Here is a 14,754-nt window from a genome sequence, read left to right on the forward strand (position 1 = left end):
TATGTTTGTCTTTTCCACACTGGATATGTGAATTAGGTAGATTGCTTGTTTTCTACTTGTTAAGGACATAAACAGTGAGTGGACACTTGATGTAAGGATGGAGCGTGATGATTTTGAGATACCAATGGGTGAAGGCAGTTTCCCTGTCCGATTCTTGTCTTGACTCTGGGAGATTGCTTTCTGTCTTGTTTCTGCCCAGTAGAGGACTAGCCCTAGCACTTACTGAATCAGAGTAACTTTGGCAGCTCAGGCCCAGCATTCTGTCACTTTATTTCCATGTTTTCAATCCAGCACTTGAGCCTACTGCTGAGCCTGTTACCCCTCTCCAGAAAGTAAACTTTGAGTCTTTCTCTGGGCAGAGAAAGAGGTTGCATGGAATGAAGAAAAGACCCCTAGAGACTTAAGCGTTCTTCAAGCTGCATTTCGCCAGCTCTCCCACCACCCCATTCCACTGAGTTTCTTGAGTTCACAGTCCCATTCCGTTGAGGTACTTGCGTTCCTCCTGCAACGCTGGTGGCTTTGCATGTGCTGTTGTGGATTCCTCTACTAGATGAACTTTAGCTTTCTCAGACTTGCAAAGGTGATCTTTTATGCACCAAAATTTTGTTAGTATTACCTTCTTCCTTGTTTCCTTTTCCTTGTAGATTTACAGAGGAAAACACTCCCCCCCACCACCAAAAAAAACAAGCAAACAGAATACGTGCTGTGGTTGCAATGGGTGGTAGCAAAGGAAAGATTAAACCCATTTGTGTTTCATCTGCCATATGGAGTCCAGGCTCTTTCCATTATCAAGGGAGACTGAAATTGTGTGTCTTCCAAAACCCTACTTAGACGAGGGCTTGCCAGGCTGCTTCCTCCCTTCTCCACATGCTAATAGAGATATGTTGCATCATGAAGTTTAGCACTTAATTCTGTTCGGGCTTGTTTTGTGTTTCTCTCATTTCCTGACCAGACTGTCACAGGATGAGGTCTGAGTCTGCCTCTGCAGACCGCACACCAGGAAGACAGAGGTTAGCAGCGGCAAGCACTTTCAGTCCTGCAGATGGGTTGATTTTTCTTCTTCCTAGCCCTGAGCACACGCATTCCTGTATGGTGCTTGCCATGAATTTTCCAGTTTTCTTTCAGGAGCTCTCTCTAATTCCATCTCCCAATTCCATTTCAAGAAACTGGACATGGTCCCTTAGCAAATCTCAGACAAAATGCCCTTTTATAACTACGTCTCACAGCCCGATTTGTGTGTGGCCATTCGCACATCCTTTGCTTTTTGCAAAGAAGCCATCCTGCTCCCACATCTCATTCCTCCATAACCTCCAGCAGGTTCAGCTGTGGTATAAGAAAGAGCCGTCGTCTTTTTTCCCTCCTCATATAACATATGACTGTGGTTTATATGTGGTGGTAAAATGACTCTTTTTGTACGTATTTGATTTTATATTGTAAAGTGAAGGAAAGCAAATAGAGAGGTATTCCAATCGTATCTTGTTGGGGAGGGGAAACTGGTCCTAAGCACATTAACAAAATGCCATCAATGCTACCTAGGCGATACAACAGGCTGAGGAGGGACTGAAGGAACTGGATGCGGGAATCACTGAATTAAAAAGACGTGGTGACAAGTTGCAGATTGAGCCACCAGCCCTGCAGGAACTCTCCAAGCTCCAGGTATAGTCTTCAGCCAGGACCATTGGGCTTCAATGGGATAACACAACTGAAAATCAAGAAAGTGTTCTTTTCTTGGCTTTCTTGATGGAAATTGTGGCTCTTCCATCCTAACTTTCCTTCCAAGTAGCACTTAGAAAAATGTCTGAATATTTATTGATAGAATGAATTATACTCACATGCTTCTTCTAATGGTTCATAGTTTGATGCCTTTTATGAATATTCTGATGGCTAACTGTAGTGCTAGAGTCTAGTAATGTATTTATCTAATCTTAAAAACATGATCGTTGCCATTACTACTTACATTATTACCCAGAGGTAAGTAACTATTACCTACTTAAATGAACAAATACTCACGGTAAGACTTTTCAGAAAGTGGGTTTTTTTTTGGAGGGAGGGAATTTTATCTCACCTTTCACACATATTTCATTGGAAGAAACACGGTTTTAAATCTAGAAAAATAACCGAAAAGCTAAAGTAGAAAGTGATTTAATTTTGACAGATTTCTCAGCATCTTTGGGGAATAGAAAATACCACTTTGGGTTAATTTGCTTGCCGATATCTGACACCTGTTCAAGAATTGGACATGGTAGGCTGGAGGCATGAATCAAGTGGTAGAGCACTTGCCTAGCAAACATGAAGCCAACCCTGGGTAAACACACTAGTGCCACAAATTGAGTCTGATGTTCAGAGGAAGTGGCTGAGATATCACATCTGATAGATAATGTCTTTATTATGTTCTATTAAATACAGTGTACACAGTTGTGGACAGTTGTACATCCCCACAACTACACAGGTCTTATCAAAGCAATTGAGGATTAGTTGTGTGAGTCAAGTCCAAGGTCAAAAGCCCTTTCTTTGGGGAAAATAAAATCGCTCTTCTAATCAGGCGCACATTTGCGCTGTCTCATCCCTTCATCTTCTCCCAAAGCCGCCTCCCCCGCCTTGCGCTTTTTAATATGCTTTTCCCACAGCTCTTCAGCGTCAGGTGTAAGAGTCAAACGTCATAACTGTAAATAGTCATTAAGTTGAACTTATCCAGACTTAACCATTTGGCCTGCTCTTCCTTCCTGTGATATAATAATCAGGCCCATATGCCTCAATAAATTTTCTGTTTGGTGTATCATGATCTCCTAAAATGTCTTTGCAGATTAAATCATTGTTTACCAACTTTGGCAGAAATAACTGGCTTTTCTAAATCTATGTGTCTTGCCATTCACATTAGACTAGTTTTACTAACTCTTTATTTGAGTGATAGTCCAAAATCTGATATTATTTAACAGACAAAAATGTTAAGGATACTGTATCGAGTCCATAAAATCACTTTAGTGCTCAGAACATGATAAGAAAAAGGATTACAATTTCTCGGCTGTCTCCTTAGCCATAGGGACATTCTGCCACCACCTAATGCCACACGTTTGTCAAATCTACCTCATATGCCATTTCCAGGAGCTATATCATTGTTGTTTGAACTCTCAGAAAATTAAGCTTATATTTTTTAAAAGACACATTCTTTGTTTTTTTTTTATTTCCCCTTCATTTGCAATTTTATTTTGTTACTTTATTTACTTTTTTTTGTTTATGCTGTGGTGCTGCAGATAGAACTATGACTCTTACTCATGCTAGATAAACCCATTACCACATAGCAACATTCCAAACCATCTATTTTTATTGCTCAATCCATCTAAATTGCATTTTGGCATGTCAGGAGATACCATGGTAACTTTACTTTCCCTCAGATAGTTGAGTTATTTCCGCCTTACATTGTTTATTGAGTATTTCATCCTTTGCCCCATCATTAAGTATTTAAAACATCACTCTTTATCTAAAATTTCTCTTTTGTACTTTATTATTGTTCATTAAAAACACATAAGTCTTAAAACAAAAATAAATAGGGATGCTGAAAAATATTAATGGAAGAACGTGAACTCTTTAATGTCAAGCAATTGCAAAGACATAACCCTTGCTATAATACAGTAGAGGCATGAGTATAGAGGTCTTAGAACTTACCTTATTTGAAAGACACTTGTGAAATGTAGTCATAAGAAAGACAGGTTCTGGAACTTACTAGAAGGGGAATCCTTGATCGGGTCATTGGCCTGACAGTAATATATATATATATATATATATATATATATACATATATATATTACGTATATAATACTTTACATATATAAAGTAACATAATATAATGTAATATATATCTCTGTCTTTGGAGCTATGCCAGCCTGTGGCCTGAGCGTGACTGTAGTTGTTCTGTTCATTAGGACACCTACGATGAGCTGATGATGACCATTGGCTCACGGAGGAGTAGTCTGAACCAAAATCTTGCCCTCAAGAGCCAGTATGAAAGGGCCCTGCAAGACCTGTCTGACCTGCTAGAAACTGGACAAGAGAAGATGTCCGGAGACCACAAAGTCATCGTGTCTTCCAAGGAGGACATCCAGCAGCTCCTGGACAAGCATAAGGTCAGAAAGAACGAGAAAATGTAACTGCAAAAGCATCTGCTGCAACTCTGGACAGGTTCTTAGGCATTCCGTGTGTGACGTGGCCTTCGTGGCCCTTTGTCTCTGTGTGCTGGCTGCTCTCTCTGCCCTCCCATGTGCTGGCAAGGACTCGGTGCTCTGCTCTGGGAATCCAGAGCTACCCCTCAGCTCTGGGATTGAGGTTATGTGTGTGTTCTATGCGTCATTCAGTTTCTGAGCATGTTTTCCTCTCGTTGTTGAAGGCGTCAGAGATTTTCGTGGGGACATCGAGTTCCTTTACTACATGCTTCGGATCCCTGGGACTGTGCCATCGGGATGTGCCAAAACCAACCTGTGGTTGGATACTACTCCTTAGTAAAAAAAATCCTTTTTCACACACACTCACACACACACACACACATACATACAACTAGGCATTTGCCATGTTAGCAATGACTAGGGGACGTTTGTGAATTGAGAAACTTACCCTCCTGGGCCATGGGAATTCCCTGAAGAGAAACAAAAGATGATTAGCATATTTTCTACCATAATGTTGCTCTCTGGTGCCTGCTCTGTGTGTGTGTGTGTGTGTGCGTGCATTCGTGCAAGCACCCGTGCACATGCACGTGCTAGCCAGTCTTGGGATTTGAACTCATGACCTAGGCACTGCCCCTGAGCTTCTGTGATCAAGGCTAGTGCTCTACTAACCACAGCTCTATTTCCACCTTTTTGGTAGTTAATTGAAGATATGAGTCCCAAGGACTTTACTGTGGGGGCTCACTTTGAACTTTAGATCCTCAGATCTCAGCCTCCTGTGTAGTTAGGATTATAAGTGTGAGCCACTAGTGCCCAGCTCTTTGGTGTTTTTCAATGGTGGATTTTGGAGGAAGTGAATTGTAATTTTGTTTATTCCCAGAGGGTTTTTTTGTCTAGAATTTTATAATTTATTAAAGCCTTATCATTTGGCTTTGAAGACATGGCTTTAAAGTTCACAGCTGGTTTTTCTCAAATGTGACCATAGCAATAAAAGATCATGCTGAGTTATTCCAGAAAGGAAACTAGGATCAATGAGCTTAAAAAAAGAAAAAGAAAGGAAATAAAATTCAGTAGTAGTAGAACTCTAAAAGAAGGAGGCTACTCCCACTGAATGGAGGTCCTTCGGCCATGAGAAAGAACCCAGCCCGGGCTGGGAGGGGGAGGGGCTGGTGAAAGGAAGCACGTTGGGTGGGTGACCTTCCCTGTCTCTCCCAACTCTGGAGATTCTAGGAGCACATTTTACTGACGAGCCCATGTTCTGGAGGAGAGAGAGAGTTCTGCTGTGTTGAGGGGGAGGTACAGATACAGCAAACCACAATACTGACTCGAGCCCCAGCGCTAACATAAGTAAACGCTGTGACCTTGTACAAGCCACAGACGGAGAGGATTGGTGTTCTCATCCTACATGGAAAATCGAGCCACTTTTTCCAGCCAGGGGTAGTGGCACATACCTGTAATAGATGCTCAAGAGGTAGAGGCAGCAGGATCATGAGTTTGAAGCCAGCCTAGGCAAAGAGAGCCGAAGACCCTGTTTCAAAAACAAAAGTGTATAACTGAATGATTGGGGCTGTGTCTCAAGGGGTAGAGTTGCTTTCCTGGCAATGCGCAGTACTGCGATCAATCAGTAATGAATAGGAATAATGAATAAGAAGTAGGAGCATGAGTTGAAATGTTCACAGAGCACCTGTTTCATAGAGCTCTGGTCTATGTAAGGATGGCATGGCTAAGGTAAAGAGTTTATGGAGCCTTGGAAAGTAGAACATATCCAATTACTGGGCCAGTGGGGCTGAGCATAGGAGATATGCTTGGGCCCATTTCTTACTCTAGGGTCTATTGTACATTAAAAAAAATGACCTTCCAAAAATATCTGTAGGGTCGCGTAAGGGCTTCAGTTCTATTTTGTGAAAACACAAGGCAAATTAAAAATACTTGAGACCAAATTAGTGTAGGCCAAACTCTGCTTGGCAGGAAGTCATAAGCCCATAAACCTCTCCAAAAGCTTAGAAAGAGGGGCCCAGGGCCAGCTATGGAGGAAGGAAAGACACTGGGTGTCTCTGGAGAGCATCTGGAGAAGAGCAGAGGAAGCAGAGGCTCAGGGTGGGAGTGTGGCAAATGAGGTATCAAGGGAGGTAGGAGGACACTCGTGAGAGACCCAGGGAAGTGCGAGAGGCTATTGTTCAAAGGACAGGAGGTGGTCAACAACTAGTCTCGTATGAATAACTTTGATCTTGGGGTGGGGAGGGGGCGAGGGGCTGGCTTGTGTGTGCAGTTCAATGAATAGGACTCTCTTGAGTGAGGTCAAGACCACAGGTCCTCACAGCCTCATTTCTGGAGGGAGACTACAGGAGGTGGCCCATGTCTGGGCCTCACCGAGGGCCAGTGTGATGTATGATGAGCTCAAGGAAGCCATTTTGGTCCTTAGGTTCCCTGTGGATGAGCTGCTGACCTCTTTCCATCTATAACACTGCAGGAATACTTCCAGGGCCTGGAATCGCACATGATCTTGACGGAAACGCTCTTCAGAAAGATCATCGGCTTCATGGTCCTACAGGAAACCCAGTTCCACGCGGACCAGATGGCTCAGGCATCTGCTGTGCTGAAACGGGCTCACAAGAGGGGTGTGGAGCTAGAGTACATTCTGGAGGTAAGACTGCTCAGGGGGCGTCTTCCTGACTGGAAGGTGGACCTTCCAGTTGGGCCACATGTGACCACTCAAGTTTGCCTCCCGTGACCTAAGAGCTAAGCCGTGTTCTGTGGCTCCAGATTATGTTTCCCACAAGTAGAGGTTTCCCATTCCCCCAATACTTCCGGTTTCCACTGGCTGTGTTTTATTTTTGTCAGTCATCCAGTTGAAGAGCGATGTCAGACTGTGCTTGAAGAGAGCTGGAGGCTCAGTCATTCTGGCTTGAAAGCTTAATTAAGATGATGAAAAAGGCAAAACATATCCCCGGCTCAGTCCCAGTGCAGTTTTGTCTCATTAGAAGACCTGTCGAGAGGGTCCAGCAGCCAGAGGAGAGCCGGTGAGGGTCTAACAAGGCTCTTGGAGCAAAAGACAAACAGTCCACTTGGTATAAGACAAAGAAACTGCGCGGAAGCAGCACACCTGGAAGATCAGGAATAAGCAAAGTCAGATTGTAGAAACCACGTGTAGGGTTTCCCTTGGTTACTGGTCTGAATTTGCCTGTCATAAAAGGAAGCTGACGTTTCGTTGTCTCGTTCACTGAGTCACCTTCAAGTCCCTCGTTCTCGTATTCATCATAAGGGAAGGAAGCAAATGTTTACTTACTTAACGTTTACCAAGCTGCCACCAAGTTGCCAGGCACTCAGAACACAACAGTGAATACTTCTGGGTCACTGCCCTCACTAGACTATGAGATCACCAGCCAGCCACAGACAATCAGAATACAATGTATTTTCACAGGGAGGAAAACAGCATTGGATACACTGGATCTTGTCCATGCTAGGAAAGAGAGGGTGCCATTTGCAATCAAGACGAACATTCTAAAGTGGAATTTGACCCACAGACCAAATGTAACCCATTGCCTGTTTTGGTAGACTTTATTTGGAACCTATCAAATTGGATCACTGCACATCTGGTCCACAGCTGCATTCACCTGACAGGACGAACATGAGCAGTTGTAATAGATACTGTGTGGTCCACACAACTTACCAATTACCAAAGGAGTTTGCAAGGCACTGCTCTAGAGTCAGAGGAGCTTGGACTTGGGTCTTAGCTTCCTCATAGTATATGCTCTTGAACACCAAGTAGGTCCTCCATAGAAGCTAATCACCCAGGCATAGAAACCTGTGTCAATGTGAGACATGCTTAATACAACTGGCCCTTATGTTTATAGTAACTAGAGTGTTGCCCCAAACTATTCTAGCTTTCTTGTATTTCCTTTTGGCCCAAGAAAATTTGAGGGATGATAACGCCTCTGTATTTTTTTCTTCTGATCTCCCACAACATTTCCAGTCTTACCTGAATTGCCTAACATTCATATTTACACCATTTTAAATCTTGTCTTCTTCCCTGAGCCAACATTAGGCTAACTCCACATGCTAACTCCACAAATTCCAGACATGGAATCCCTCTGCATATTGTATTTTAGAGAGGTCTTGAGCATTGGACATCCTTGTAATAACAGTACTGTTGGGCAACTGATCAGTCTTCCAGCCAGATAGTTTATATTTATGTGAACCTGTCCAGTTTTTACCACAACACTCTAAGCTGCATTGTGAATTCCTCTTCTAGGACTGAGTCTGGGACCAATATCTTACCAAGGCACATGATTAGTTATTAGCCGGACTGGCAGTCATACCATGTCTGACTGGCTTTGTGTGCTGGAATGTGTGTTTCCCAAGGTGATCTACCTGACTCATTTACACTGCAACCCCACTGGGGACACACCCAGGCCTTCCCTCCATCCCCCTCTGCAGCTCAGTTTTGTTCCCACACACCACAAGAAGTACAAGTACTGTGGATTCTCGGTCTTTCATCCCTAGAGTGTGAGCTCCTTGAAGGCAGGCATTAGGTGTCTTTCATTCACTCTTAGATCCCTCGATCCAAGCACACCTCCTTACTGTGACATCTCGTTGCATGCCAACTGCACATTAGTGTGAATGGACACGTTGAAAAACTGCTTCCGTTTTCATAAATTTTTGGAAAATAATTCAGCTGATTAGAAAGTATTTTCCAGTTTTAAATGAAATAAAAGTCTGGATGTAGGAGTCAGCAATTTGACATTTTTTCCTTGCTATAGTATTTGTACTCAATATTCCTATTTTATAAACGTTTATGTTTTAAGACTTATTTGTGCATGTAATGTGTTGGGTTCACATGTTATATGAAAAGCCAGCATACTATCTCTTCTGTGTAAATCCTTTCTGTGGTACAGAATAAGCCAGGTACATCAGATCCTGGGTGTACTGCAGTCATTATTACATTTAAGACTTACGGTAGAAGCATGACTATGTTTATTGCAGCACTATTTACTATAGCTAAGATATGGAACCAACCCAGATGCCCCTCAGTAGATGAATGGATCAAGAAAATGTGGTATATATACACAACAGAATTCTATACCTCCATCAGAAAGAATGACATTGCCCCATTTGTTAGGAAATGGAAAGACTTGGAAAAAATTATATGAAGTGAAGTAAGCCAGGCCCAAAGAAACATAGGTCCCATGGTTTCCCTTATTTGCAATATCTATGTCTGAGTCAAGCAGAAAAGGTCAGATAAGGTGATGTTAGGGAAATGAACCATAAGATATGTATTCAAATGTTTTTTTTTCTTTCATGGGATTGTTTCTAACACACTTATAAGATTATTTCTTTGTTGCTTTGTATGTCCCTCCCCCACAGTATAACCCTTGGTTTCACTGTATTTGATGTCCATATAATTTGTGGAGGGGAAGGGAAAAAACAAATCGTTTAAATAGGGATACAGGTAGACCCATTGCAACAATGAGACATACAAGTCGTTATGTCGAAAACAAACTTTACAACTTTGGTGCAGTGGGGGTGGGAGAAGGACTGGGGGTAGGGGGAGGATGGGAAGAGATGGGAAGGAGAAACAAAGGAGGAGGCTACAATGCTTGATAAGAAATGTACTCATTATCTTGCCCATGTAATTGTAACCCCTCTGTACAGTATTTTCACAATAAAAAAAAAAAGACTCACGGTAGAGAAATTAGCTACCATTAGCACCAGTTGATTGTGGAGAAAATAGTTCAGAGATGTTTAGTGACTTACCGGCCCACCTGGTTATAAGCATGAGGTCTATTCACCATACATTTGTGCACACAGGTATTGGTACCCAGGAGGGTTCTTTGGCTCATAAACTATTGTTGTCTCTCTAGACATGGTCCCATCTGGATGAGGGTCTCCGGGAGATTGTCCGAGAGCTGGAGGTGGTGGAGAGCAGTATCCCCAGCGTGGGTCTGGTGGAGGAGAGCGAGGACAGGCTCATGGAACGAACAAGCCTCTACCAGGTCAGGCCCCCACGGCGTCTCGGGGCTATGGGGGCCACATTTGCTTTAGAACCTTGCCAGTACTTTCCATGGAATCAAAACAAAGTTGTGATCAGGTGTCTCCTTGTTTTACTTTTCTTTCAAACTACTGATACCAGGTAGTGCGTGAATTATTTATAATAGAAGCAGCTCATGTGTGAGTTATTTACAATAAGATAGTCTTCTAGGCTGATTCTTTCACTTAGTAACGGAATGCTTGTCTAGCAGGCATTCCCATTCAGTTCCCAGCACTACCAAAAAAAATTCAAAATGTTCTCTCTCTCTTTCTCTGTCTCTCTCTCTCTTTAATGGAAGAAGTCTTTTGGAAAACTTTCAAATCTCCAAATCTCCACCCAGCATTCACTGTAGTTTATATTGGTATCACAACAAAAATGAAACAACGAAGATTGATGTTTTTAAATGTTTCTAAAGTCACTGAACCCCTCAAGCAAACCATTTCTCCTTTGATGAAATGTTTTCATTGACACTTGGGTGAAAATAATTTATATTTGAGTGATGGGCACTGGGAGCCTTGTGAGCACAGAGAAATGCTGTTTTCAGAGCCAGGAATGCAAAGCAAATGTTTCACTCAATTTTGTTCACCATTTCAGCATCTAAAATCCAGCCTTAATGAATACCAGCCCAAATTATATCAAGTATTAGATGATGGGAAACGACTCCTGATGTCCGTCAGCTGCTCAGATCTGGAAAGTCAGCTGAATCAACTGGGAGAGCGCTGGCTGAATAACACCAACCGGGTGTCGAAGGAACTGCACAGACTGGAAACAATACTGAAACACTGGACCAGGTAATAGGGTGATGATCTTGCACACTTTTCTGTACACACCCTGGTGCAGTAAAGTGCTATGGTCGATGTTGGAGTTGGAGAAGATAGGCGAGTTGGAAAAATGGCATAGTTTGAACAATAAAGAAGAGAAAGCACCTAGTTTGAGTTGTGTGTGCGTGTGTGTGTGTGTGTGTGTGTGTGTGTGTGTGCATATATGTGTGTGTCTGTGTCTGTGTGTGTGACTGTGTCTTTGTGTACCAATATGGGGGTTTGAATTCGTGCTCTACCACTTGAGCCATACTCCATACTTCCAGTTTCTGCTTTTTGCTGTTAATTGGCGATAAGATTCCTCCAGCTTTTTCTGCCAAAGCTGTCTTTGAAGAGAGACCCTCAGATCTCAGCCTCCTGATGCCACCTGGATTACAGGTGTGCGCCACTGGCACCTGGCTTCCCAGTAGGATTCCTATATAAAGACATAATTAAAAGTGGGCAAGGAAGAAATTACATAATGCACCTTACCTGTGAACTGCCTTTCTTCTTTGCTTACTGACTGTTTTGGATTATCACAGTAAGGCTTTAGAAAGAGAGGAAAGGGAAAATGTTTTTCAGGGGAATGCTCTTTTAGCATGCTAGATTTTTGTCAGTGTGACTCTAACAGAGACAATTTAAGAAGAGGAAAGCTTGATTTTCACTCTTAGTTTTAGAGGTTGAGTTGAGGCTGAGTTGGTGGGGGGAGCATGTAACCCAGGAAGCCGCTCACCTCCAGGTGAGGTGGAAGCAGGAAGGGTCTCTGGTCCCTGGTTCCTGGTAGCACAGGCCAGGGACCTACTTTCTCTGGCTAGGCCCCACCTCCTAAGCTGTCCATCACCTCCCAAAGTAGCACCCCCAGTGGGAGTCACACTTTCAACACATGAACCTGCATGGAACATTTCACATCCAAACCATAACAGGAAGTATTCGGGGAGGGTGGGTATTTGATTTTTATATAACAAACACTCTGTTTCTATGCCATGTTTGTAAACAATCAGCTGGTATTTTTCAGTAGCATGATGTGAAAGAAGAGATTGTTATTTTCAACTAGCAAGACCCAAAGAGACAAACTTCATCAAGGAATACAATATCAGGGAACAAAAAAAATCTCGGAGTATCAACTTAGTACATTTTTGTTCTAAGTCTGTTGGTGAAATGGAGCATGCATGAGCCAAAGAGATTGCATGTTTCCCCAGTGGATTCCTTTACATACTTACAGGTACCAAAGTGAGTCTGCGGAATTAATGCACTGGTTACAGTCTGCAAGGGACAGGCTTGCATTTTGGGCTCAGCAATCTGTGACAATCCCACAAGAACTGGAAATGGTCCGTGATCATCTAAATGCCTTCCTGGTAAGTTTGGAAATCTAAGGCCTTTGGCTCCATGTCTTCTTTCTAGCCCTCTAGGCAAAGCCTGACCCCTATACCAGGAAGTCAGCCATGAATGGACATGCTAGGTAAGCCAACCTATAGAGAATTTTTCCATGTTAGCTCTGAGCACTGAAAGCCAACTAGTAGGGCTTACCATTGAGTACTAGTAGATATTTCAGATCATCCTCCAGATTTTGATTTGAGAGTAAAAGTCTGCTTCTTTGCTTTCCTCTAGGGATTTTTCTACCATACTCCTCTCAATACATAGAGGAAATTGTTGTGTAAGGCACTAAATTAGCCTCTTGTTCTTAAACGAAAGGCTGGCTATGTAATCCTAACTTGAACATTGTTATGGCTTTTAGGAGTTCTCTAAAGAGGTGGATGCCAAATCTTCCCTGAAGTCATCTGTGCTGAGCACTGGAAACCAGCTTCTCCGGTTGAAGAAGGTGGACACGGCCACCCTGCGTTCTCAGCTGTCACACGTGGATGGCCAGTGGACTGACCTACTGGCAAATATCCCAGCCGTACAAGAGAAGCTCCACCAGGTATGCAGCAAAGGGTGGATTTATTTGGTATTCATCTACTGATGCCTTAGACACAAACTTAAATCAGCTTTATCTCAGAACCTGGTTTGTCTCTCTCTCCCATTAAATGAGCCACCACAAGACATTTCTTCCCCAAACTTGTATGTGTGTGTATTAAAATCTCTTTATTTAAACTGTTCTGTAATGGATAAAAGGTGGGCAGCTTCACAGCTTGAGTAGTTACCTTCATAGTTATTTAAAAATGTGTAGAAGTCCCACCTTCTTACCTTCAAGAGATCACTGAGTATTCAATAACTGTAAGTAGGATCATGTATCCCTTAAAGACAGGGATATGCTCAGACAACTGTGCTGTTGGACCATTTTATCAGGATACAGATATTCCAGAGCATCTGAGCCCAACTCAGCTGGCTGCCATATCACTGGGCAATGCCATCTTTGGGGACAACTACTAAATAGATGGCATCTGTCAGTGAACAAAATGTCATTATCCCATGTGTGATTGTCTTCCTCTTCTCTGGGAATATGTTGAATTCTTCTAAACTCCCCAGAACATTTTTTTCTGGAAAGTCATGGGGCTTGAATTCAGGGCCTGGGCACTGTTCCTTTGCTCTTTTGCCCAAGGCTAATGCTCTACCACTTTGAGCCACAGTACCACTTCCAGTTCTCTGGTGGTTCATTGGAGATAAGAGTTTTATGGACTTTCCTGCCTGAGCTGGCTTTGAGCTACCATCCTCAGATCTCAGCCTCCTGAGTAGCTAAGATTACAGGTGTGAGCCACCAGTGCCCAGCCCAGAACATTTTGTTTCTTTCTCTCATTGACATTTGTCACTCTATACTCAAGAGTGACAGCTATGTGGAATGAATATGTCACTGATCCCTAACCAGGAGCTGCACATGCCCGGCAGGCAGGAATTGTTCATCGTTCTCTGCAGGATTATACCAAAGCTGACATAGTATTTTTAAAAAATGCCTTTGTTCTTCCTAATTACTGTCATAAGTGAATGTATGAGCATGTAATATATGAAGTGAAATACACAAGCCTAACTATATCTTAGTGCAAAACAGGAAATTGGTCCTGCTCTGAGGAATAAATACTAATGTGCCAACAACAACAAAAAGACAATCTAGAAATAACGGCTTACAGTGTGATTTTTTTCTTCTTTTGATGATCCCTGAGTCATTCCACACAGATTTTTACAAGATAATTAATAAAATGCATCTGTTGAATGTTTTGTAGTTAAATTATTTTAACTCATCAAACTAGCTATAAAATAATATTCTCTTCTCACTGGTGTTTCGATTAATTAGTCAATATTTACACAAGGTGACGGTATGAGATGGCACGGGAACATAAAAAGGCTACCATTGTTCTGCGTTTGATGCTTCACGCTTCTCAGACCTGACAAATGTCTTTGTGGAGCCCTGTGTTTCTTGGTGTGTTCCTAAGAACAAGCGTTTGGTTCTGAGGTTACCAGGAAATTGGCTTTGGGTTTTAAGACGTGGGTGGAGCTCATTGTCTCTGCATCTTGGATAGCTCCAGATGGACAAGCTGCCTTCCCGCCACGCCATTTCTGAAGTCATGAGTTGGATCTCTCTCATGGAAAGTGTTATCCAGAAGGATGAAGAGGACATAAAACATGCCGTGGGCCACAGGGCAGTGCACGAATACCTCCAGAAATATAAGGTACCTGACCTTTTCCTGTGGTTCACTTGTAATGCATTTAAACTATCTTGTTTGAAAGGACTCAAAAACTCATATATGCAAGGGCTGGGGGGGCATGGTTCCAGTGGCTCTGACCTCAAACTCTTCAGGTCTTAAAACAAACCCCTAAAACCAAAAGACTGAAAACCGATCTT

General features: G+C 42.6%; 1 protein-coding gene across 1 annotated transcript in view; it reads left to right on the plus strand.

Moving 5' to 3' along the window:
• The window catches only part of Syne1 (spectrin repeat containing, nuclear envelope 1), a 388,103-nt gene that overhangs the window by 284,467 nt on the left and 88,882 nt on the right, over nucleotides 1–14,754 (plus strand). Inside the window, exons 104-111 of the mRNA XM_013026970.1 lie at nucleotides 1,537–1,656; nucleotides 3,921–4,121; nucleotides 6,625–6,798; nucleotides 10,016–10,147; nucleotides 10,777–10,973; nucleotides 12,202–12,334; nucleotides 12,715–12,897; nucleotides 14,432–14,581. Of these exons, the coding sequence (XP_012882424.1) occupies nucleotides 1,537–1,656; nucleotides 3,921–4,121; nucleotides 6,625–6,798; nucleotides 10,016–10,147; nucleotides 10,777–10,973; nucleotides 12,202–12,334; nucleotides 12,715–12,897; nucleotides 14,432–14,581 (1,290 nt within the window). The remainder of the gene's footprint in view (nucleotides 1–1,536; nucleotides 1,657–3,920; nucleotides 4,122–6,624; nucleotides 6,799–10,015; nucleotides 10,148–10,776; nucleotides 10,974–12,201; nucleotides 12,335–12,714; nucleotides 12,898–14,431; nucleotides 14,582–14,754) is intronic.

The sequence above is a fragment of the Dipodomys ordii genome, unplaced genomic scaffold, assembly GCF_000151885.1.
Source record: "Dipodomys ordii isolate 6190 unplaced genomic scaffold, Dord_2.0 Scaffold98, whole genome shotgun sequence".
NCBI lineage: Eukaryota > Metazoa > Chordata > Mammalia > Rodentia > Heteromyidae > Dipodomys > Dipodomys ordii.